At 43.3% G+C, this 26,744-nt stretch overlaps 1 protein-coding gene across 2 annotated transcripts in view; it reads right to left on the minus strand.

Annotated features, from left to right (window-relative positions):
• The window catches only part of ENO4 (enolase 4), a 45,639-nt gene that overhangs the window by 9,878 nt on the left and 9,017 nt on the right, over positions 1-26,744 (minus strand). Inside the window, exons 4-9 of one of the 2 annotated variants that reach the window (XM_073354257.2) lie at positions 25,142-25,287; positions 22,836-23,005; positions 22,419-22,550; positions 14,240-14,305; positions 6,973-7,140; positions 4,692-4,817 (exon numbers count right to left, since the gene is read on the minus strand). In XM_073354257.2, the coding sequence (XP_073210358.2) occupies positions 4,692-4,817; positions 6,973-7,140; positions 14,240-14,305; positions 22,419-22,550; positions 22,836-23,005; positions 25,142-25,287 (808 nt within the window). The remainder of the gene's footprint in view (positions 1-4,691; positions 4,818-6,972; positions 7,141-14,239; positions 14,306-22,418; positions 22,551-22,835; positions 23,006-25,141; positions 25,288-26,744) is intronic. The other variant, XM_073354258.2, reaches the window with a different exon arrangement.

Here is a 26,744-nt window from a genome sequence, read left to right on the forward strand (position 1 = left end):
AGGATGTCGGAGGGCCAACCTACCCTGGCAAAAATGTCTGCTAGTGCCTGGCACACACTTTTAGCCCTGGTGTTGCTTAGAGCTACTGCTTCCGGCCATCGGGTGGCAAAATCCATGAAAGTCAGTATGTACTGCTTTCCTCTGGGTGTCTTTTTCGGAAAAGGACCCAGAATATCCACAGCTACTCGCTGAAATGGAACTTCAATGATGGGGAGTGGCTGGAGAGGAGCTTTGACCTGGTCTTGGGGTTTTCCCACTCTTTGGCACACCTCACAAGACTGGACATAGGTAGAAACATCCTTGCCCATTCCCTCCCAGTGGAATGACCCCCCCAAACGGTCTTTGGTCCTGTTCACCCCAGCATGGCCACTAGGGTGATCATGGGCTAAGCTCAAGAGCTTGGCCCGGTATTTAGTTGGAACTACCAACTGTCTCTGAGGATGCCAGTCTTCCTGGTGTCCCCCAGAAAGAGTTTCCTTGTATAAAAGTCCTCTTTCTACAACAAACCTGGATCGATTAGAAGAGCTGAGAGGCGGTGGGTTGCTCCGTGCCGCCGTCCACGCTCTCTGGAGGCTTTCATCTGCTTCCTGTTCGGTCTGGAACTGTTCCCTTGATGTTGGAGACATCAGTTCCTCCTTGGATTGGGGACATAGGCTTGGTCCCTCTGGAAGCGATATAGGGGATGGAGCTGTTTCTGTTGACTGTGAACCGCTCTCCGCTGGTGCACTATGTTGGGATTCAGGCTCCGGCTGAGCCTCTTGTGTAGGGTTATCGGCTGCTGCCAGTTCAGGTTCGGTGGGGCCCTCTGGTGTTGAGGTTGCAAGTACTGGATTCAGTGCTGGCACGGGATCTGGTGTTGGTTGTTTGGCTGGTTCCGGTTCTGGGACTGGTTCCGTCTGGGTCTCTGGGACTGGATCCACTACTGCTGTTGCAGACATTGGCCTGGGGTCCGGGTCCATCACCTCTGACCGGGCCCTGATAGAAGTTTCCGGAACAGAGCTAGGCCCCACGGCTTGTTTAGCCTGGCTGCGGGTGACCGTTCCCACCCTCTTGGCCTGCTTCACGTGATTGGCCAAGTCTTCCCCCAACAGCATGGGGATGGGATAATCATCATAGACTGCAAAAGTCCACATTCCTGACCAGCCCTTGTACTGGACAGGCAACTTGGCTGTAGGCAAATTGAAAGAGTTGGACTTGAAGGGTTGAATCGTCACTTGGATCTCTGGGTTGATTAAATTGGGGTCCACTAAGGAAGCATGGATAGCTGACACTTGTGCTCCGGTGTCCCTCCACGCGGTGACCTTTTTCCCGCCCACACTCACAGTTTCCCTCCGCTCCAAGGGTATCTGGGAGGTATCTGGGCCTGTGGACCTCTGGTGTGATTCCGGTGCAATGAACTGTAATCTGTTGGGGTTCTTGGGGCAGTTGGCCTTTACATGCCCCAGCTCGTTACATTTAAAACATCGTCCAGCAGACAGGTCACCGGGGCGAGGTGGGTTGCTGGAGAACGGGGTGGTGGGACGATAAGGGGTCTGGAGGGTTCTTTGGGAGGTAGGTGGGGCTTTGGGCGGCCCCCGGTAATAGGGTGTGGTCTGGGGTGGTCCCTTCTGGTCTCCGCTCCAACTGCGACCAGTTTTCTTCTTCTCTGCCACCTCCACCCATCTGGCTCCAATCTCTCCTGCCTCGATTACAGTTTTGGGTTTCCCATCTAGGATGTATCTTTCTATTTCCTCAGGAACACCCTCTAAGAATTGTTCCATTTGCATTAGGAAGGGCAAATTTACTGGAGATTCAACACTTGCTCCTGATATCCAGGCATCCCAATGTTTCACAATGTGGTAGGCATGTCGGGTAAATGACATGTCTGGTTTCCACCTTAGGGCTCGGAACCTCCGACGAGACTGCTCGGGTGTTATCCCCATTCTGACTCTCGCCTTGGATTTAAACAGTTCATACTTGTTCATATGTTCTTTAGGCATTTCAGCTGCCACCTCAGCTAAGGGTCCACTGAGCTGCGGCCTCAGCTCTACCATGTATTCGTCAGTAGAGATGTTGTACCCAAGGCAGGCCCTTTCGAAGTTTTCTAAGAAGGCCTCAGTATCATCACCTGCCTTGTAGGTGGGGAACTTTCTGGGATGGGAAGTGGTACCTGGAGAAGGATTGCTAGGGTTTGTTGGTATATTCTGCTGGGCCTTTATCCTCTCCATCTCCTCCACATGCTTCCTTGCCTCCATTTCCCTCTTGTGGGCAGCCTCCTGTACCTCCTTCTCCAGCCGCATGAGTTCTATCTGTCTTTCATGTTCCCTTTGTTTTTCCTTAGCCTGAAATTTGGCTAATTCCAGCTGTAGTCGAGCTGAGGATTTGGCCATTCTAACCTCTCTGTTTTTAACTAACTTTACACCCGAAGTTTAGAAATAAACAAACAAAACTTGGCTGTAAAATTTTGCTGTGCTGGAATAGAATACCTATTCTCTGATAGTGATTGTCAGCCTACAGAAAAAGACAATTCCCTTGTCTCTGCTCTGGGCCCAAATTAAAGCAAAAAACCTCCAACTACTTGGAAACCTGCTTACCCAGCCCAAAGAAAAAAAAATTTCTTTTCAAACCTGTGCTCCTTGTAAAACAAAAAATAATCAAAATCCTAAAAAAAACCCTGCCACTTTTGTCTCCAGGCAAATGGGTAGAGCACACACCCCCTATTTACTTTTAGGAAGAAAAGAAAAAAAAAACCTCTGGGTTGGAAGACTGTGAATTTCCCTGCAGGAGTTAAGTACCCTGCCTCCAGGCAAAGAAAACCTGCAATTCACAAGATAATCCCCTTTTGTCTCTGCTTGGCCACAAAGCAGAGAGAAACCAAGCTGCTTTCAGTTTCAAAGCTGCTTTCTGGACTTCCTAAAAATTCCTTTTTAAAATCTGTATTTCTAGTTCAAAAAATCTCAACTGGATCTCAAAATGATTTCAGGTTAATCCCACCACTGTGCCACCATGTCAAGGTTCCTCCCCCACTCTGAACTCTAGGGTACAGATGTGGGGACCTGCATGAAAAACCTCCTAAGCTTATCTTTACCAGCTTAGGTCAAAACTTCCCCAAGGTACAAAATATTACATCCGTTATCCTTGGACTGGCCGCTACCACCACCAAACTAATACTGGTTACTGGGGAAGAGCTGTTTGGACGCGTCCTTCCCCCCAAAATACTTCCCAAAACCTTGCACCCCACTTCCTGGACAAGGTTTGGTAAAAAGCCTCACCAATTTGCCTAGGTGACTACAGACCCAGACCCTTGGATCTTAAGAACAATGAACAATCCTCCCAACACTTGCACCCCCCCTTTCCTGGGGAATGTTGGATAAAAAGCCTCACCAATTTGCATAGGTGACCACAGACCCAAACCCTTGGATCTGAGAACAATGAAAAAGCATTCAGTGTTTTACAAGAAGACTTTTAATAAAAAATAGAAGTAAACAGAAATAAAGAAATCCCCCCTGTAAAATCAGGATGGTAGATATCTTACAGGGTAATTAGATTCAAAACATAGAGAACCCCTCTAGGCAAAACCTTAAGTTACAAAAAAGATACACAGACAGAAATAGTTATTCTATTCAGCACAATTCTTTTCTCAGCCATTTAAAGAAATCATAATCTAACACATACCTAGCTAGATTACTTACTAAAAGTTCTAAGACTCCATTCCTGTTCTGTCCCCGGCCAAAACGACTACAGACAGACACAGACCCTTTGTTTCTCTCCCTCCTCCCAGCTTTTGAAAGTATCTTGTCTCCTCATTGGTCATTTTGGTCAGGTGCCAGCGAGGTTACCTTTAGCTTCTTAACCCTTTACAGGTGAGAGGAGCTTTCCCCTGGCCAGGAGGGATTTCAAAGGGGTTTACCCTTCCCTTTATATTTATGACAACTCCAGTTAATTCTATGTGGTTCTACCACTCCTTTTAATGCTGTTGAGCAGCACTGTCAAATATAGGTTTATATTGCAGTATGAGTGTAAATGTTGGTGCGATAGTATCATAGCAACTTATTACTAAATGATTCTTAGGAATGTACAGCTATGTCTAATTCTTTTTTCCTGCTTCACAAGTAGTTTTTCACTTTTGCAATGTATCTAAAATACTATATGAGCACCCAAGAAAGGATGTGTAATTAAAATGACAGTGGCTTAGCAAGTAGAATCTGCCAGAACTTCATTTTCATTTAATTCTTTAAAACACATTATATATTGTATATCTGCATTATGCTCACACTAATCAGGATTAATTTCTATCAAGTGTCATGTCAAATGTATATAAAGTAAGGGCCATATTACCAATTTGTGGACATGTGAATGAAGTCTGACATAAATTTTCATTCTGTGTGTCTCCAAGAGAGTGAAAAATGCCACTTTTTCCTTATGGTTTTAATTTTTGGTAAACACATGCAAGCTCAGTGAAATTCCTTCCACGGTTCCTGATGAGTACAAAAGGCCTGTGCAGAGAGTTAACATATGGCCTATGCATCACATTTGTACAACTTAAGCTCTCAGAATGGGGATTAAGTAGGATATAGGTGGTGTATAAATGGTGTACTGGCCCTCTGGATAGGTGTGAATTTCACCCACGAGTGTTTATGTATGGCTTCTTATTTCCCTTAGAAAATATATTTCCCAAAGCATAATCTAAAAGCTTTCAAAATATCTCTTACCTCTTTCCTCAGGGGATCTACTAATGCAATAATAGAGGGGTATTTATTAATTAGGTCCACATACATATCGACCATTTCATCAGGACTCTTGAGTGTTCCAGTCAGTATTTCATATTTTCCTTTGGTCTAAAAACATAAGTTAAATGTGTAAAAGATAAAAACGGTAGCAATTTTGTGTAAACAATTTCCATGCAATCATGCAGATCCAGTGGCCACAAAACCCATCTGAGGTGAATGCAGGGTACACAGCCCTTATTTCAGTCCACAGACCATTAGCTATTTACTCAGGCTTTGTGTGAGGTGGATGGAGTTTACCTCCTGCTATTTTTAGACCTCTGCATGTCCAAGGCAGTGTTGCCAACTCTCATGATTTTATTGTGAGCTTTTCACACACATACCCCACACAAAGTTTCTAGCCTTAATGAGTGCAGAAAAAACCTTGAAAACATGAAATGAGCACACTCTAAAGGCTCAGAAACCAGAGGGCAAAGAAAAAGAAGCAAAATATATTGTTTTTATGCCATTCTTGTGATTTGTGGGACCTGACTCATGATTTTTGCACACTTGAGGTTGGCAATTCTATCTAGGTAGAGGTAGAATTAATGGCAGAATGTCAAACTGCAGGAGAACTTTTAGCTTTCATCATCTTCACATACCATTAATGTTATGACAGTTCCCGTTGTTTCATCATTTAAGGTTCTGTTCATCTTAAAATAGGATTTCTGTGTGTGCCAAATTGGCATCAATTGGCACAGTTTCTGTTACACACCACAAGCGTCTTATAAAATGTCTGATATTAACAATGAAGGGTTTCTGTCATTGACAGCACTCAGAACATAAAAAACCTAAATACTAAGCCAGACAGAATAGTACATAATCTTTTCTAAATAAAAAGCATCCTGACTGATTTCTAAACTTTAAAAACACCCAAAAAATTCAGCCTGAGGTAAATAAATCTGACAAAGTTATAGACACTGCTAAAATAGGAATATGTCATAGAAATGTTGACAGCCAATTATAAGAGTGCCACATATTCCTGTTCAATAGGTGAAGTTGTACTAAGCAATAACAGGTCTTTGAGTACATCTACACTGCAAGAAACAAAAAACCTGCAGCAACAAGTCTCAGAGACTGGGTCGACTAACTTGGGTTCACAGGGCTTGTGCTACAGGACTAAAAATAGCAGTGTAGCCATTCCTGCTAGGCTGGAGCCTGGTTCTGAGACTCACCCCCCTCCCTGGGTCTCAGAGCTCAGGCTTCAGCCCCAGCAGGAACATCTAGACTGCTATTTTTAGCCCTGTCATGGGCCCACATCTGAGACTCGCTGCTGCACATTTTTTTGTTTTACAGAGTAGATTGTACCCTACACCTTGATGTGTGTATAGCCTTAAAACATAACAGGTGTTATACAATAAAATACGGGGGCAGGGGAAGAATAGTGTGAATGGATTACAGCAGGAATCCATTACTTTGCAGAATATGAAGATATTTAAACTTTTAAAGGCAAGAGGGGGTGGAAGCTAGGCATATAATTAATCTGCACATTGGTATGAGCGAAGGCTCTTTTGGAAACTTGGACTCGCATCCAGCTTAGGTCATAAGTGAAATGAATTTAGCTTGCTCAATTTAACTAGTAATGAATATTTGTCCATTAAAGCAGTTTGCTACGATTGATCAGAAAAGTCTCAAACAAAGAAAAATAAGAGTGAGCTGGCTGGCACAATTAGCTTTTCAGTGTTTAAGTTCTCAAGGCCAAATCCTGAATAATGGACCACACCCCACATGAAAAGGGATGGATGACTTCGTCGCAACTGTCCCAAGTGTCTCTGAAGCAAGCCACAGCTGCTACGCCAGGTCATAAGGAGGAATAGCTGCCATGGCCCATTGTGCCTTGCTCCATGCAAGGTTTTATTCCTGTGGACCCATTCTGTTAGTAGGTATGGGTATATCTCATCACACTAGCTGCCCCTTGTTCCCCATGTTCATATGCAGAGAGTCACTACAGAGCTCTGCTGCATAGTACACAAGGGGCTGAGACAACTGAGTGGTCTCCCTGAAGCTTGCTTCCCTCCACTTACCCATAACATTTCTGTTGTCTTGGGTGGTGAACACCACCGGGGGCTACATGTTCAAAGCCTCGTGTATCAGGGCATAAGACTTGTGTTTGTTGTATATTTGTACACTGCCAACACAATGCGGTTGTGACATCTATGTGCTACCACAGAACAAATAAGCAATCACTTTAAAATCAGTTAAAGAACAGATATTAAAAATAACTTACATAGTCCATCAATTCATGAGCAGCACAGTTTATTGCTAAATGTACATCTATTCCTAGTTCCAGACCGAGATTCCTGCAAGCTGTTTGCATTAAGATCAGAGGTTGTTCTAGACTATCACACCCTGTTATTAAGCACCCCAAATGGGATATTCTCCTTAAAACTGATGGCTGGAAATAAAATAGAAACAATATCTGTATTAACATATATGTAGCTATAGGACAGTAGGATTTCAGTCAACATCAGCTCAGAAAAATATAATGTTCTCCTCTCACAAATGATACTGAAAACCTTATGGACAATACACTATGTAATGAGAGGTTCCCAAAAGCTGGTCCATGGAAGGAAGGCTAGCCTGAAAACTAAGGCTGGTCCCATGGTTCTGGCTCACCTGTTTCCAGCTGCTATAGTTCATTAAAAGACAGCCAAAATACTATAAAGGCCCTCTTAATACTGCCTTTCCACATAAGCAAATTTTGTAATTGCCAAAAGTCTGTTATGAAATTACAAATGGAAGTTGGTCTGCAATCTGTGATTGCCCTGTGGATCCCCTCCCCTCCCAATCTCCATTAAGAAGTGGTGAATGCTATGAAAAAGTTTTCCTTGTTATAGATCATGCCTTTTCCTTCCAACGGTCATTTACATTTCAAACTCACTTCCCACTCAGTTATCCTCATCCGGTACCTCAGCGTGACACTATTGGAACATTCAAGACATAGTACAGCTCTTTCAAGCCCTCATGAGGAAACAAAATGTTGCAGGAAATATAGCTATGGTATGGTCTTTATCTTGTTGAACATCAGGCATAATGTTTCTGATGTGGGAATATACTAGCCATAAGCAGATTTGCACTAAATCAAGTATCTCAGCTCTGCTTTGGTGTTTAACCAGCTACAAAAGTTGTTGCTTTATAAACTCTACTGCTATAAATGTTACGTAATAAATGAGTGTTGTAGCTGTGTTAGTCCCAGGATATTAGAGAGACAAGATGGGTGAGGTAATAACTTTTATTAGACCAACTTCTGTTGGTAATACAGACAAGCTTTCGAGCTTACATAGAGTTCTCCTTCAGGGACCTCATGGGTCTATGTCTATGTAATACACTGGTAAACTGTTGCTACCACCTAAACAGATTGAATGACATCGTGAGGTTGCCAAGGTAACTCAGCAGAACTGGGTTCTGTTGAGGAGAGAGTTAGTTGGGAAGGTGACACAGTGTCTCTGCCTAAACTCAAGAGGTCTTGAAGGAGTAAGACCCATAAGAAGGAGCAGAAGACTAGCTACAGAGACTGAGTTGGGGACCTTCTCTCAAATATAAAATTTGGAGAGATGGGTACAGTTCAGATTACTGTGTGAGAGAGAAAGAGTCTTGTACCAGATGGAAGAAGTGAAAGGCAATTTATTTCACTCATAGTTATCTAGATATAGCATTAAGATAAGAATATGATCCTGCAACGGATAGTGCATGAGTCCACCTGAATGCTATCATATTCCCAGGATAAGGCTTAAATTTGTATTTTCATATGATTTCTCTAAATTGTTTCTTTTCAATTTCTTTATTTTTGTTTCCTCCTGAGGCCTGGTCTACACCTAAAACTTAGGTTGACCTAACTATGTCGCTAAGAGAAGTAGTTAAGCTGACCTAAGCCCCAGTACAGATACCGCTAAGGTTACATCTACGTTGCAATTAGACACCCATGGCTGGTCTATGTCATCTGACTTGAGCTCGCAGGGATTGGGCTTGCAGGGCTGTGTAATTGTGGTGTAGATGTTCAGGCTTGGGCTGGAGCCCGAGTTCTCAGACACTTCAAGAGAGGAGGGCCCCAGAGCTCAAGCTCCAGTCCTAGCCCAAACATCTACACTGCAGTTTTAGGGTATGTCTATACTACCCGCCAGTTTGGCGGGCAGCGACCAATCCAGCGGGGGTCAATTTATCGCATCTAGTCTAGATGCGATAAATAGACCCCTGAGCGCTCTCCTGTTGACTCCTGTACTCCGCCACCGCGAGAGGCGCAGCCAGAGTCGACAGGGGAGGTTTTATCAACCTTTTCAGGCTAAAAATGAATGAAACCAAAAAACCCACCTTCTGTATTAAGCAAAAGCCCCAAAACTTCAGTATAACAATCCTCACCCCAAAATCTATTTTAATAGCTTTGATTTTAATTGTTTATAATACCTAAATAGAAGCTTGACAATACTATTTTCTACTAGTTTCAGAGGGGTGTGGTAAATCAAAGGTAGAGTGGGTTCCCAGGCAGTTGTGCTGCCAAGGATAGGAAGCAACACAGAGGGACAATCCTTACATGCAGTTGTCTCAAGGATCTATGTAGTGAGAAGGTCATGCTCTTTGCCTCCTCACTGGCCTCCCAAATCCCTCCCCTATGCATATGATGCATCGGGGCTCCCTGTGATGAACTATGTGGAGTATCCCCTCATGGCTTTTTTTGCCGGGGGGGGGGGGGGGTGAAGTGTTAGCTAATAGAATCCAAAAAAACACTTCCTATTAGATTATACAAAATGTGTCCTATCTGGAATTTAGAAGTCTTCACTTTGACCTTTTAAAGGGGCTGCTGTAAATGAACATTTTATAACGTAGAATGTTTGGGCTTCCTGTTGTTCATGATAATCCTCTGGAAGCTTAAAACTAAAATCTGTTTTCTTACCGGAGCCCTTTTCACTGCACTACGTGCACTGCCTTTTTTACTATCTGTTAGCTGAGGGTTGGACTGTTGGCACTGAAGAAAAAGCAATGAAGCAGTTTCGTTTGGGAAAATCCAAGGATTACATAATTATTTCAGGAAGAGAAACGAAAAGAAAAAGAGTTGATCAAACTTTGATCTCATAACATTAAGTGTACTCCTTTAGGTTTAGAAAACATTATTTTGGAAAACATAGAAGAGGAGTATTCTGTGTACAGTACAAAGTAATGATATTGTTTTATACCACACAATAACTCCTCTCCAAATGTTCATTTCAATGAAGAATGTGCATTGCTGCTTTTTCCAGAAAATTTTCACTTTCTGTGCCAACTGCATATGTTCTCCCAAAAGTGTGGATCTGGACTGACTATGCACCTGAAGAATAACTAGGGCCCCAATCCCGCAAAAAATGTATGCACACACTTAACTTTACACACTTTGTCAATAATCCTACTGACTTTAGTAGAACTATTTTGTGTGTAAAGTTAAAAGTGCCTTTGCAGGAGCAGGGTCATTTCTTTTACATTGTACTTATGCTGGAATGTGTTTTCTTCTTATTGCAGTTTTTCTTGTAAGGATAATGGAATAGAGGGTTGTCTCGCATTTGTGAAAATGTTCTATTCTACATTTCTGATTAAAGTTCAATGTCACCAAACAGGGGTTTGTTTATGTGTGTGTGTGAGAGAGAGAGACAAATGGCAAAAGACATTGTTAACGCACTTAAGGTTGCCTGGTTCATGCCCTTCCAGAACGTCAAGTGCAGTGAAACTAAAACTTCTGAAAACCAGGAAATACAGAATTAAGGTAAATGCCCCCTACAGCTGGCAATAACCACTGGAAATTATCTGGGTTCACTGTGTAGTGTAGCTGTACTAAATGCTGGAAGAATAAAATGCAGTAGCTTGGAAGAGCTGTGATTCTGATATGAAGAGATCTGGGTCTGAGTCCTCTCATGTATGTTGTCAAAGGAGAGAGATTTATGGGTACCTTGAGGTTCCAATCTGCATCATTTCAATACAGAATTGTGTAGGTTGTGTCAGTAGTAGGGCACTGGGGTCTTCTTGCCATGGGTATTGACAGTAGAAAGGTGGGATATGAAAGAACTCTGTGGGTTTAATGTTGGGTAGGGGAAAATATAGGTTTAGGTGGTATCTTATGTGCAAGTGTGAAGGAGTTGTAAAATTTGACAACTGTGATACTCTGTCAGGGGAGTAGGCTGTGTGTTTGGGCGTAGGGCAAGTCCAGGTAACACTTGGGAGTGTGTGTATTATGGGCACCACTCAGAGAGAGTACAATTAAGGCTGTATGAGTATTTACTTGAACTCTTATTTCCTGGCTTTCAGATGTTTGAGTTTTGATGAACTCGATGTTCTGGAAGTGCACAAGATATCATCAGGCAACCTTACCTCAGTGTTAACAAAATTTATTGCCATTTTCTAATTTTTTTAAACAAAGAGAAATGTTTAAGAACATAAGAACGGCCATACTGGGTCAGACCAAAGGTCCATCCAGCCCAGTATCCTGTCTACTGACGGTGGCCAATGCCAGGTGCCCCAGAGGTACCTAACCTAACAGGTAATGATCTAGTGATCTCTCTCCTGCCATCCATCTCTTCCCTCTGACAAACAGAGGCTAGGGAAACCATTCCTTACTCATCCTGGCCATTAATGGACTTAACTTCCATGAATTGATCCAGATCTCTTTTAAACCCTGTTATAGTCCTAGCCTTCACAATCTCCTCCGGCAAGGAGTTCCACAGATTGACTGTGCGCTGAGTGAAGAACTTCCTTTTATTTGTTTTAAACCTGCTACCCATTAATTTCACTTGGTGGCCCCCAGTTCTTATATTATGGGAACAAGTAAATAACTTTTACTTATTCACTTTCTCCACACCACTCACGATTTTATATACCTCTATCATATCCCCCTTAGTCTCCTCTTTTTCAAGCTGAAAAGTCTTAGCCTCTTTAATCTCTCCTCATATGGGACCCGTTCCAAACCCCTAATCATTTTAGTTGCCCTTTTCTGAACCTTTTCTAATGCCACATCTGTACGCAGTATTCAAGATGTGGGCATATCATGGATTTATATAAGGGCAATAAGATATTCTCCATCCCTTTTTTAATGATTCCTAACATTCCGTTTGCTTTTTTGACTGCCGCTGCACACTGCGTGGACGTCTTCAGAGAACTATCCATGATGACTCCAAGATCTTTCTCCTGATTAGTTGTAGCTAAATTAGCCCCCATCATATTGTATGTATAGTTGGGGTTATTTTTTCCAATGTGCATTACTTTACATTTATCCACATGAAATTTCATTTGCAATTTTGTTGCCCAATCACTTGGTTTTGTGCAATCTTTTTGAAGTACTTCACAGTCTGCTTTGGTCTTAACTATCTTGAGCCGTCTAGTATCATCTGCAAACTTTGCCACCTCACTGTTTACCCCTTTCTTCAGATCATTTATGAATAAGTTGAATAGGATTGGTAAATGATCTGGAGAAAGGGGTTTGTTGGTAGATGTTTGTGTTCATTCAGACAGTTGTAGTTTTCACCTAGGTTTGTACCGGATATGCTTCTGTGGCTAGGTAATAATTAAAACCCCCTAGTTTTACATAGTGCTTTTCATCACTAGACTTCAAAGAACTTTACGTCATTATCCCCATTTTACAGATGGGACACTGAGAGGTGAAGTGACTTGCCCACAGTCTCCCAGCAGGCCAATGGAAGAGCTAGGAACAGGCCCAGTTCAGTAGTCTTCCACTAGATCACATAGTTGCAATGTGATTCTTCATAGCTCCTCCCCCATTCTGTACATTTTATTGTGGAATAGGGATAATGTTGTGCTTTGAAATGTTTGCAATGTGTAGTTGCTACCAAGGCCGGTCATAGAAAACTTATCCATGGTCTACGTCCCCAAACCTTGACAGTTTTAACGCATGGTGGTTACAATAACTTTGAGTGTGAGAGACTGGTGTGTTTCACTCCTTCTCCACCCTCTATCCCACCATTCCTCACAACATATAGCCCTTCCACCAACATTTCCAGCTCCCCCTCCCCAACCTTCCCCATCCCATTAAGCCATTAGTTAGCACTTCAGAAGCCAGAAGTTGCTCCTTCCTATCTCCTGCCCTGTGCTGCTGCATGCATATATCACAGGCAGCAGCTTACCGGAAGGTGGCACACCACCTTAGTTATATAGCCCAAGCTGCACTGAGCTGGCTCCTCACTCCCACTACCCATCCCAAGCTGGGACGCTGCCCCTGCTTCAGTCAGGCTTCCCCAGCCTGCCCCAACTCCACCCAATCCAACCCTCCTCCAAACCGGGCTCCCTCCACCACACGGTCTGGCTAGCCCTGCCCATTCACACCCACTCCACACACAGGTGAGGTGTATGTTAACTACTCATTTTCTGGATTTCAGGGAGAGGGGCTCAGACACCTAAAGACGAGCAGGGTCCTCTAGATCCCAGAATACACAGCCAGCAATGGTGTAGAGCTCCACCACAGTCCAGCATGTACACAGAAGGGCTGACAAGTCCACAGTTCCCTAAAACCCCAACTTCCTCTGCTACCCCTCATATTCTCCAACCCCTCCTGTCTTTTCCTTTCCCACCCTCCAGTTCCGGCCCTCTCCTCTTTAGCTGAGTCCCCAAGCCCTCTTCCCTTCCCTCCACCCATTTCCATTTATCTCCCCTTCCCATAATACTCCCATCCCTCACTGAAGACCCAACCCTCTCTTCCCTTGTTACCACTTACTCTTGCACCCATCACCCCTTCCCTCCCAGTGAGTACTCACATGTGTAATTTATTTTCTTTTCAAAAATAGTCACAGCACCTTCTGAGTACTTTGCTACACTTAGATTACATACCGCAAAAAACACCCTTGACAGAAGCAGATTTTTCACAACTGTTTACAGTTCATGCTTAGATTTCTGCCTAGGGTGGATTTCAAACTTCAAAATTGCTAGAATCTGTGAATTTCATAAAACACTATTTTTTGTTTGTACTTTTCTTGGAACTGTATCTCAGAAAACCTTTGTTAAATGGTTCCAAATTTGGGTCACTGACCTTACCTCACCGCCCCATTCAAAAAACCAAATTTCAAGGCGATCTAATTACCCTACAGATTTTAGGGCACTTAGAACAATCAAGCTTTAAACGGAAAGCTGGCCTTAATCTTAACTATAGTAGAGCTATTGCTCTGCTATAATGTGTGTATAATATGTGGGTGTGTGAAATAAATGCATTTACTATATTGTGCCTAGGGTGACCAGATAGCAAGTGTGAAAAATCAGGACACTTTTTTTTCAGGGGGAGGCGGGGAAGGGATAGTTGGGTATATAAGACAAAGCCCCTAATATCGGGGCTCATACTATCAGGAAATCTGGTTACCCTAATGCCACAAAACCGATAGAAATGTGATACAAGGCCCGTTTTTCAATATACACAGGTGACAGATATGAATGTCAAATAATAAATCTTATGTTCAGTATTGGAGAGGCCATATGAAGCATATCTACAGTATTAACTCCACAAGTTATTAAATTAGGATTAGTTTTTATCTTACCCCTTTGGCTACAGGATCCAGCAACCTCATCATTTGTTTCTGAATCTCCAGAAGCCTTTCAGTACCCTTTAAATTAAATAACAATAGTCATCCAAAACAGAATTATTATTTTGCATTAAGAATGTAAATTAAAACATGAGAAAATTTTCTTTTATTTAAAAAAAATGTAGCTCCTAATGCACACATTCCAGTGCACATTTTTATTCTGTAGGTCTGATTAGCACAAACACAAATCCCAAATTATCCATGGCCTTTTGATATGGTCAAGCTTCTCCAGTGCTAGAGGGCCAGTAGCAGTGGAGCTAGGACCAATGATTCCTTGTCTTGCTGAATGGAAGTAAGCAGAACCCTAAGAAGAACCCTACCTGAATTAACAACCAATAGACACATTGGTCTGCCCCCTTAAGATCTAAGAGGAGGGGAAAAGCTAGATGACTGCCTCAAAACTCAAAAAGTGATGTAGGCACCAGGAAAGGAGGCTACCTGTCTATGCTCCACATCATAATATATAACTTCAACTAAGGGGATGTGCTGGGAGAAGGAGTCCCCAGTGGATAGGATCACAAGCCTGTTGGGAAGATGATATTCAGGGACCAAATATCATCTGTATAACTGCCCATGCCTACTAATCAGCACCTCCCTAGATCTATCTATGTAAGGGCTTGTCTATACAAGGATACTCTGGTAAATTAATCTGAATTAATTCTTAAAGTGGATTAGTTAAACTGCATGGAACCCCTGGGTGGACACTCTTATTCAGAATTAAAATGGTCTTAATTTGTTTTAGAGTAATTCACTTCCAATTGTGCTAAAGTGAATTAAGGCCACTTTCTTTCTGAATCAAAGTGTCCACCCAGGGTTTTAATGCAGTTTAAATAACCTAAACGATGGTCACATAAACACCACCCTATCCCGGAAACCTACTGACTGCTATTCCTACCTACATGCCTCCAGCTTTCACCCTGACCACACCACGCAATCCATTGTCTACAGCCAAGCTCTGTGATACAACCGCATTTGCTCCAACCCCTCAGGGTATGTCTACACTAAGAAATTAGGTCGAATTTATAGAAGTTGGTTTTTTAGAAATCGGTTTTATATATTCGAGTGTGTGTGTCCCCACAGAAAATGCTCTAAGTGCATTAACTCGGCGGAGCGCTTCCACAGTACCGAGGCAAGCGTCGACTTCCGGAGCGTTGCACTGTGGGTAGCTATCCCACAGTTCCTGCAGTCTCCACTGCCCATTGGAATTCTGGGTTGAGATCCCAATGCCTGATGGGGCTAAAACATTGTCGCAGGTGGTTCTGGGTACATATCGTCAGGCCCCCGTTCCCTCCCTCCCCCCGTGAAAGCAAGGGCAGACAATCATTTTGCGCCTTTTTTCCTGAGTTACCTGTGCAGGCGCCATACCACGGCAAGCATGGAGCCCGCTCAGGTAACCGTCACCCTATGTCTCCTGGGTGCTGGCAGACGCGGTACGGCATTGCTACACAGTAGCAGCAACCCCTTGCCTTGTGGCAGCAGACGGTACAGTACGACTGGTAGCCGTCATCGTCATGTCTGAGGTGCTCCTGGTCGCCTCTGTGAGGTCGATCAGGAGCGCCTGGGCAGACATGGGCGCAGGGACTAAATTTGGAGTGACTTGAGCAGGTCATTCTCTTTAGTCCTACAGTCAGTCCTATTGAACCGTCTTATGGTGAGCGGGCAGGCGATACGGACTGCTAGCAGTCGTACTGTACCATCTTCTGCCAAGCAGCCATGAGATGTGGATGGCATGCAGTCCTTCTGCACCGTCTGCTGCCAGCCAAAGATGTAAAAGATAGATGGAGTGGATCAAAACAAGAAATAGACCAGATTTGTTTTGTACTCATTTGCTTCCCCCCATCCCCTGTCTAGGGGACTCATTCTTCTAGATCACACTGCAGTCACTTACAGAGAAGGTGCAGCGAGGTAAATCTAGCCATGTATCAATCAGAGGCCAGGCTAACCTTCTTGTTCCAATAAGGACAATAACTTAGGTGCACCATTTCTTATTGGAACCCTCCGTGCAGTCCTGCCTGAAATACTCCTTGATGTACAGGCACACCCTTTGTTGATTTTAGCTCCCTGAAGCCAACCCTGTAAGCCGTGTCGTCAGTCGCCCCTCCCTCCGTCAGAGCAACGGCAGACAATCGTTCCGCGCCTTTTTTCTGTGCGGACGCCATACCAAGGCAAGCATGGAGGCCGCTCAGCTCACTTTGGCAATTAGGAGCACATTAACCACCACACGCATTATCCAGCAGTATATGCAGCACCAGAACATGGCAACGCGATACCGGGCGAGGAGGCGACGTCAGCGCGGTCCCGTGAGTGATCAGGACATGGACACAGATTTCTCTGAAAGCATGGGCCCTGACAATGCATGCATCATGGTGCTAATGGGGCAGGTTCATGCTGTGGAACGCCGATTCTGGGCTCGGGAAACAAGCACAGACTGGTGGGACCGCATAGTGTTGCAGGTCTGGGACGATTCCCAGTGGCTGCGAAACTTTCGCATGCGTAGGGGCACTTTCAAGGAACTTTGTGACTTGCTTTCCCCTGCCCTGAAGTGCATGAATACCAAGATGAGAGCAGCCCTCACAGTTGAGAAGCGAGTGGTGATAGCCCTGTGGAAGCTTGCAACGCCAGACAGCTACCGGTCAGTTGGGAATCAATTTGGAGTGGGCAAATCTACTGTGGGGGCTGCTGTGATGCAAGTAGCCCACGCAATCAAAGATCTGCTGATATCAAGGGTAGTGACCCTGGGAAATGTGCAGGTCATAGTGGATGGCTTTGCTGCAATGGGATTCCCTAACTGTGGTGGGGCTATAGACGGAACCCATATCCCTATCTTGGCACCGGAGCACCAAGCCGCCGAGTACATAAACCGCAAGGGGTACTTTTCGATAGTGCTGCAAGCTCTGGTGGATCACAAGGGACGTTTCACCAACATCAACGTGGGATGGCCGGGAAAGGTGCATGATGCTCGCATCTTCAGGAACTCTGGTCTGTTTCAAAAGCTGCAGGAAGGGACTTTATTCCCAGACCAGAAAATAACTGTTGGGGATGTTGAAATGCCTATATGTATCCTTGGGGACCCAGCCTACCCCTTAATGCCATGGCTCATGAAGCTGTACACAGGCAGCCTGGACAGTAGTCAGGAGCTGTTCAACTACAGGCTGAGCAAGTGCAGAATGGTGGTAGAATGTGCATTTGGACGTTTAAAGGCGCGCTGGCGCAGTTTACTGACTCGCTTAGACCTCAGCGAAACCAATATTCCCACTGTTATTACTGCTTGCTGTGTGCTCCACAATATCTGTGAGAGTAAGGGGGAGACGTTTATGGCGGGGTGGGAGGTTGAGGCAAATCGCCTAGCTGCTGGTTACGCGCAGCCAGACACCAGGGCAGTTACAAGAGCACAGGAGGGCGCGGTACGCATCAGAGAAGCTTTGAAAACCAGTTTCATGACTGGCCAGGCTACGGTGTGAAAGTTCTGTTTGTTTCTCCTTGATGAAACCCCCCACCCCTTGGTTCACTCTACTTCCCTGTAAGCTAACCACCCTCCCCTCCTCCCTTTAATCATTGCTTGCAGAGGCAATAAAGTCATTGCTGCTTCACAGTCATGCATTCGTTATTCATTCGTCACACAAATAGGGAGATGACTACCAAGGTATCCCAGGAGGGGTGGTGGAGGAGGGAAGGAAAATGCCACACAACACTTTAAGCACAGCACTTTAAAAGTTGACAACTTTAAAATTTATTGAATGACAGCCTTCTTTTTTTTTGGGCAATCCTCTGTGGTGGAGTGGCTGGTTGGCCGGAGGCCCCCCCACCGCGTTCTTGGGCGTCTGGGTGTGGAGGCTATGGAACTTGGGGAGGAGGGCGGTTGGTTACAGAGGGGCAGCAGGGGCAGTCTGTGCTCCAGCTGCCTTTGCTGCAGCTCAACCATACACTGGAGCATACTGGTTTGGTCCTGCAGCAGCCTCAGCATTGAATCCTGCCTCCTCTCATCACGCTGCCGCCACATTTGAGCTTCAGCCCTGTCTTCAGCCCGCCACTTACTCTCTTCAGCCTTCCACCTCTCCTCCCGGTCATTTTGTGCTTTCCTGCACTCTGACATTATTTGCCTCCACGCATTCGTCTGTGCTCTGTCAGTGTGGGAGGACAGCATGAGCTCGGAGAACATTTCATCGCGAGTGCGTTTTTTTTCTTTCTAAGCTTCACTAGCCTCTGGGAAGGAGAAGATCCTGTGATCATTGAAACACATGCAGCTGGTGGAGAAAAAAAAAGGGACAGCGGTATTTAAAAAGACACATTTTATAAAACAGTCACTACACTCTTTCAGGGTAAACCTTGCTGTTAACATTACATACATAGCACATGTGCTTTCGTTACAAGGTCGCATTTTGCCTCCTCCCACCGCGTGACTACCCCCTCAACCTTCCCCCCTCCCTGTGGCTAACAGCGGGGAACATTTCTGTTTAGCCACAGGCAAACAGCCCAGCAGGAATGGGCTCCTCTGAGTGTCCCCTGAAGAAAAGCACTCTATTTCAACCAGGTGACCATGAATTATATCTCACTCTCCTGAGGATAACACAGAGAGATAAAGAACGGATTTTGGTTGAATGCCAGCAAACATACACTGCAATGCTTTGTTCTACAGTGATTCCCGAGTACGTGTTACTGGCCTGGAGTGGTAAAGTGTCCTACCATGAAGGACGAAATAAGGCTGCCCTCCCCAGAAACCTTTTGCAAAGGCTTTAGGACTACATCTAGGAGAACCGCAAATGCCAGGGCAAAGTAATCCTTTCACATGCTTGCTTTTAAACCATGTATAGCATTTTAAAAGGTACACTCACCAGAGGTCCCTTCTCCGCCTGCTGGTCCAGGAGGCAGCCTTGGGTGGGTTCGGGGGGTACTGGCTCCAGGTCTAGGGTGAGAAACAGTTCCTGGCTGTCGGGAAAACCAGTTTCTCCGCTTGCTTGCTGTGAGCTATCTACAACCTCATCATCATCATCATCTTCTTCATCCCCAAAACCTACTTCCGTACTGCCTCCATCTCCATTGAAGGAGTCAAACAACACGGCTGGGGTAGTGGTGGCTGAACCCCCTAAAATGGCATGCAGCTCATCATAGAAGCGGCATGTTTGGGGCTCTGACCCAGAGCGGCTGTTCGCCTCTCTGGTTTTCTGGTAGGCTTGCCTCAGCTCCTTCAGTTTCATGCGGCACTGCTTCGGGTCCCTGTTATGGCCTCTGTCCTTCATGCCCTGGGAGATTTTCACAAAGGTTTTGGCATTTCGAAAACTGGAACGGAGTTCTGATAGCACGGATTCCTCTCCCCAAACAGCGATCAGATCCCGTACCTCCCGTTCGGTCCATGCTGGAGCTCTTTTGCGATTCTGGGACTCCATCATGGTCACCTGTGCTGATGAGCTCTGCATGGTCACCTGCAGCTTGCCACGCTGGCCAAACAGGAAATGAGATTCAAAAGTTCGCGGTTCTTTTCCTGTCTACCTGGCCAGTGCATCTGAGTTGAGAGTGCTGTCCAGAGCGGTCAGAATGGAGCACTCTGGGATAGCTCCCGGAGGCCAATACCATCGAATTGTGTCCACCAAATTCGAGCCGGCAACGTCGATTTAAGCGCTAATCCACTTGTCAGGGGTGGAGTAAGGAAATCGATTTTAAGAGCCCTTTAAGTCGAAATAAAGGGCTTCATTGTGTGGACGGGTGCAGGTTTAAATCGATATAACGCTGCTAAATTCGACCTAAAGTCCTAGTGTAGACCAGGGCTTAGACAGAGACAAACACCTACAAGATCTCTATCAAGCATTCTTACAATTACAATACCCACCTGCAGAAGTGAAGAAACAGACTGATAGAGGCAGAAGAGTTCCCAGAAGTCACCTACTACAGGACAGGCCTAACAAAGAAAATAACAGAACGCCACTAGCCGTCACCTTCAGCCCCCAACTAAAACCCCTCCAACGCATTATTAAGGATCTACAACCTATCCTGAAGGATGACCCAACACTCTCACAAATCTTGGGAGACAGGCCAGTCCTTGCCTACAGACAGCCCCCCAACCTGAAGCAAATACTCACCGGCAAACACATACCACACAACAGAACCACTAACCCAGGAACCTATCCTTGCAACAAAGCCCGTTGCCAACTGTGCCCACATATCTATTCAGGGGACACCATCACAGGGCCTAATAACATCAGCCACACTATCAGAGGCTCGTTCACCTGCACATTCACCAATGTGATATATGCCATCATGTGCCAGCAATGCCCCTCTGCCATGTACATTGGTCAAACTGGACAATCTCTACGTAAAAGAATAAATGGACACAAATCAGATGTCAAGAATTATAACATTCATAAACCAGTTGGAGAACACTTCAATCTCTCTAGTCACGCGATTACAGACATGAAAGTTGCGATATTACAAAAAAAAAACTTCAAATCCAGACTCCAGCGAGAGACTGCTGAATTGGAATTCATTTGCAAATTGGACACAATTAACTTAGGCTTGAATAGAGACTGGGAGTGGCTAAGTCATTATGCAAGGTAACCTAATTCTCCTTGTTTTTTCCTACCCCTCCCCCCCACAGACGTTCTTGTTAAACCCTGGATTTGTGCTGGAAATGGCCCACCTTGATTATCATACACATTCTAAGGAGAGTGGTCACTTTAGATAAGCTATTACCAACAGGAGAGTGGGTTTGTGGGGGGGGGGGGGGGACCTGGATTTGTGCTGGAAATGGCCCAACTTGATTATCATACACATTGTAAGGAGAGTGATCACTTTAGATAAGCTATTACCAGCAGGAGAGTGGGGTAGGGGGAAGTATTTTTTCATGCTTTGTGTGTATAAAAAGATCTTCTACACTTTCCACAGTATGCATCCGATGAAGTGAGCTGTAGCTCACAAAAGCTTATGCTCAAATAAATTGGTTAGTCTCTAAGGTGCCACAAGTACTCCTTTTCTTTCTACTTTAAATTCACACTTTTAGTTAATTTGAATTAATTTTTCTGAGTGTCTTTTTGCAGACAAGCCCTAGGAGATTAGCATCTAAGCACCTCAGAAATACTTATGTATTTATCTTCCCCAACTCCATGAAGTAGGAAAGTATTGCGATCTCCATTTTACAAGCAAGGAATGGAGGAACAAAGAGGTTAAGCTCACACAGGAAGGCTGTGGCAGTCAGAAAATGAACTCCAATCTTCAGTCATAGTCTACTGCTTAACCACAAGACTATCTTTCCTCTTCAACTGAATAAGGAAAAGATTAACCCTCCCTTCATAAATCATATGCCTTCATATTATGTTAATCATGCCTACATAGGTGCACTAGTGGAGGCAGAGGTCACAGTCAAATAACATAACCACACAGGGGGCATGCTATTCTTGCTACTGCATGTTGTAGCAAAGAATCTCTCGTTGCTCCCCACTCAAGCACCCAGGAGGTATTATGCCTTTGAAAGGCACAATAGGTTTTGGTGACAATTATAAACAACAAGAGTAAAGCTCAGCTACTTTGTTCAGGTCACTGGCATACAAAACAGAGTACAGCTTTAATGTAGGCATCTTGTGCAGATACATTCTTTAATGCCACATACAGTTAAGCAAATAAGGTGTTGACCCAGCCTGCCCTTATCCACCCTTCCTGCCACTTTAATGGGTTTTTGTTCCTCTTTGCTTTCCCTTCTACATAGTTTCATTTTAAAAATGATTTGTTCACAAAGATTTTTACATCTTATTGTGTACTTTTCTTGTGGTCATCCTTTTACTGTGTGCTATACACTGAATGATATGATTTATTATCTATGAATGGCAAGCCTATTATACCAATTATATTATGCATTTTATACAAGCCTATTATATGCTTCCACCGTATTACAAAACTCTGCTGCTGCTTTTAATTGAATTGATTCCTGTGATCCACTAGACACACATACTTTATATTTAGAGATCTGCAATACAAAAGATTCCATATCCTAACTATTCAGTTCTGTAATAACATTTTGTTAAGGAAAGTTTGACCTCACCCATAAACAGAAATAAAAAAAACACTTTCTCAGGACTGTATCTAAAAGGTATGAGGTCAATAAATTATGATGTCATAAAATTAAAGTGAAAATAGTAGCATACAGTACTTGTTTAACTGTTAACTCTGTGGGTGGTATAAGCATCACTTCTTTCATTAACTTCAGTTTTCCAGATGACGATTTTCCACAGCTCAACAGAGTGACCATTGGTAGTGGCACAGTCAATTCCTTAGGCAAATCCTGAAATTGAGAAAGCCATGTGAAAATAAGACTGTTTAACTCTTATTGTTTAACCAAGTGTTTTCTTGTTTATTTTCGTTACAGACCTGATCCAAAGCCCAATGAAGTGAGTGGAAAGATTCCCTCCATTGACCTCAATGAGTTTTGGATTATGTCATATAAGGAGTCATCTGACAATGGGTATCAAACTATACAGCTTTTCACTGAACATTCCTGAAGTACACAACTCTGGAACAGTGACTACAGCTGAGACAAAATGAAAAAAAAAAATACATTGTCAATTACCTGATCACGTTTCATCAGTGCAAGATGTAAATACAAAGGTGTGTTGTTAATGGTGGCACCAGTTTTAGCAACAGCAAGTGATAATCCTCCAATGGCTATGCTGCCACAGAGCACTGGTTCAATGGGTTCTGCAGGCGGGATTGGTTTCTCTGCAACAGAGCACTTCTTCCCTGACATGATTAAGAATATTTACTAAATGTTTTACCAGTTTAAAATTCAGTTGCGTACCTAAAATATCAGCATCCTACAAATAAGTAAAATATTGCATTAAATGTTATGCATATTAATTGATGCACTATGATTTTAAGGATTAATTTGATGTTTATTTCAAATAATCAATCCATTTTTGTTGTATCTTGCAGCTCTCATCACTTGGGGTTATCTTGATCTCCAACTGCACAATGCATTCTACCTCCTTTCTGATTTTAAATCCCTCAAAATTCACTTCCTTCAGCTAGCTTTTAACCACTGATTTCTAGATCTTATCTTTTGCCCTTCTCTGTATTTAGATGTAATAATCTGATCTTTCAAACTCCATACGCAAAGCATGTTTTGCATGTTCTTTATTTGTTGTAAACCTCACCCCTCCCTTCCTTTCTAGTTCTCATCATTTTCTGCATTTATCTAGTTTACATTATAAGCTCTTTGAGACAAAGTGCACCTTCTGTTTTCGCTAAGTAACATGTACACTAAGAAGAATATAGCACCCTTAAGCCATGAACTGAAGGGACCAGATTTTCAAGTGTTCAACACCCACAATTTGGGCTAGATTTTTCAAAAGTGCTCAGCATCCAACGTACCTCCTTTGAAAATCTTATCATTTATTTTGGTTCCTAAATACATGCTCTTTTGAAAATCTGACCCTTCATACCAGCATTGCAGAGCAATTTTCAGTAACAAAATACAAATACAACAGAGTACATTTGTAGTATTGTAAGTGAAGATTCACCAAAATAGGACCTGAACTACATTTACAGCATGTGATAGATTCTACACCACTTATACCCACAGTGTAAAGTGCAGCACCAATAGGGATGAAGTAAGTGAATGATCAAAAGCTAAAGCAAACAGTTGTTTTGTTCTCCAAAGATTCTTTGTAGGAAATGGTCTTTTGTGCCACATGCAACCAGACAGAGTACATTCTAAAACCAGCTAACAGCAGTTGAGTATCTACTACCCCTTCACTGTGAGTCAGTAGCCACACCCATTGACTTCTAATAGCCAAAACTTTCTTAAATAAGTGTGAATTTATCGATTTTTACATTCAGCAAGAAATCAATGATAACTACTGAAACTAAGTAGTCAATGACAGTTGGGTATCAAAACCCACTAAAACTACTGTGTGAAGCAAAAGATGACATCTGAGAATGGACATGATAACTGTGGATAGCATAACTAATAATCTAAATTGGACAATAGATGTATATTTGCATTAACGTGCACATCTATAAAACAATCTCAAGAAATTATACTGATTTTACAAAATAAGAAAGAAGTCAATAACAAGATAAACATGATGAGGCATCATCATCAGAAGAGGTGATGGCTCACTCTCCAATTCCACAGAAAGAAGATAATAGAAAGGAGACGATTTCTCTGAGGAAGTGAGGAAGCCAGCATGTACATACTCTTTCTCCTTACTTTTGCCCATATATTTATTACCTTTGGTCTCCACCACCCATTTTCCTTTGCTCATACCACTTTCTCTTCCCCCTCCTTAGTCATTTTTATTCTTTCTGCTTCTCCTCTCCACACTGCCTCACTGTCTGATTCCCTCTCTTCGCAGATCCCTCCCCTTTCCTCTGTATTCTGTTTGCCTTCTCACCTCCATTCTTCCCCCTTTCTGTGTTCCCCAATTTCTCGTTTCTTCTCCCCATCTTCATTCCACTCACATTTTCCTGCTTATTCCTATGGTTCCCACTTCCTCCCCCATAATTTTCATCCACATCCTCCTCCATTCTCATTCCCAGGATGAAGAGTGGACCCCCTCTCCCCACAACTAGGCCAATCACAACCTGGAAAGAGGCTCCATTACACTATCCCATGTGGCTGAGTGAGCATGCTTTGTTCTCTTCTCCCCGTTCCCCAAGCTTTGCAGTGGAGATGACTTATTCTCATTGCTGACTGGTGCTCTGGTAGAGAGGAACTGCAGCTAGTGGCCAGGAAGGAGGTCTGGGATCCTGCTACAAAATCACGATAGAGAAGCACTGCTACCTTTCAGTGCCCATGGGGAGCTACAGAAGGAATGCTAGCATCTTTATTGATACCTATTTTGCACGAAATATTAGAAGAAAATCAACTGAAACCTAATTTGACTCCTTTTTTTTTGCCAGATGGTGTTACAGCTGATAAAGCTGGAACGCATGCAGGTGCAGAAATTGCTGCTTCTTGTTCTTCCCTTTCAATTTCCTTTCTTTCTTTTTCTTCTTCTACCTTCTTTGCAAAGTATTCACTGATGGGAAAAGAAAAGGCATAATGATTAGTTGCTTAAGAATATTATTAGGTAGATGAGGAGCAGGTATGGGCTAGTGGGAAAAGCACATGCTGGGAAATGAATTAAGATCTATTCATGGTTCTGCTGCTGACGCCTCATGTGAACCTGAGAAAGTCAAACTTCTTTGTGCCTCGGTCTAGCCATCTCTAAAATAGGTTTAATAATACACGTCACAAAGGGATGTTATAAGGCTTAATAGATATGTACTTTGAAAACTCTGGACAGAAGTAACAGAACAGCAAAGTATACATATTCAAATGAGGACGGCAATGCTGTTTAGTAATTAAACCTCATTTTTCAGCTATTTCAAATCCTATTGAATTGAAACTCAGAGGAGATGGCTTAGTGGTCTAAACAACCAGCTTGAAGTGCAAAAACTCCTTCAAACTCAGCAAGGTTGACTCAGCTCTTTATCCTTCCACAGTAAATAATGTGAGCTCTATACAGAGAAGACCCTCAAAAGGAAGACTTATTTGCTTTGCACGGATATTAAAAATCCCATGGCACTTCCCCAAATTGTCAGAATTTGGCCTAATTTGCTTATCCAAAAGGTCATCTTTCTCTAGAGTTGAGCTCTGGTTATATGGCTGCTGCTTTAGAATTGGCTGTATTTTAGTTGTTTGTATACAATGGAAGCAACATATAGAGTGAAATTTACCCCAGTGCAGTAGGAATAAGGCCATATAAGTGGTAAATCAATGGTTTTGTTCAGGCTCCCATCAATTAGATTAATTTCATCCATAGTGAAGCTTTACTCCACTAAGCAAGTTCCACAGAGTTAATTTTCTTGGAATGCAACAGTTTATACCGGTCAGGCATATGATATACTCCATTCCAACAAATAAAAAGGAAGTCCTGGCTACTAGTCTTCCTGCAGTTGCTCCTGTTAGAAAGCTGAACCCTTCCAAGAGGTAGCTGCCAGTAACTCTTACAACTGCAGAGGATGAAGAGAGGTCATACCACCATTCCCAGAGTGAAGAGCAGTCAATCTTTAACCAACTAGGCCCTTTCCTATTAAAGTGAGACTCCATTCAAAAAGAAGGTTTTTGGTAAAGAAAAAAAATCAGTTTATAGTATGATCTGGGATGAAAAATGTTATATTTTGTACATGTAAAATATTATTAGACAATTCCCAAGGCAAACATCAATTTTATTTTTTTTAAAACTGTTCAACTAAATCTGTGGGGTTTTTGATACTAGGAAAATCAAAACACCTTTTGGGGCACTTCAGGTGCTTTTTCAAATATGTTAGCCTATAATTTTTCTTACCAAAGACCAGATAAATGTATTATAAATGGAAAAGTATTACCATTCTCCACGGCTTCATAATTTCTCTAAGATCAGAAGAAGTTTGTATGGAAAAATGCAAATGAACTTGATTACAGAATAGGTATTTTTCAAGGAAGCTTAAAACA

Source organism: Lepidochelys kempii, chromosome 7 (genome assembly GCF_965140285.1).
Source record: "Lepidochelys kempii isolate rLepKem1 chromosome 7, rLepKem1.hap1, whole genome shotgun sequence".
NCBI classification, from domain to species: domain Eukaryota; kingdom Metazoa; phylum Chordata; order Testudines; family Cheloniidae; genus Lepidochelys; species Lepidochelys kempii.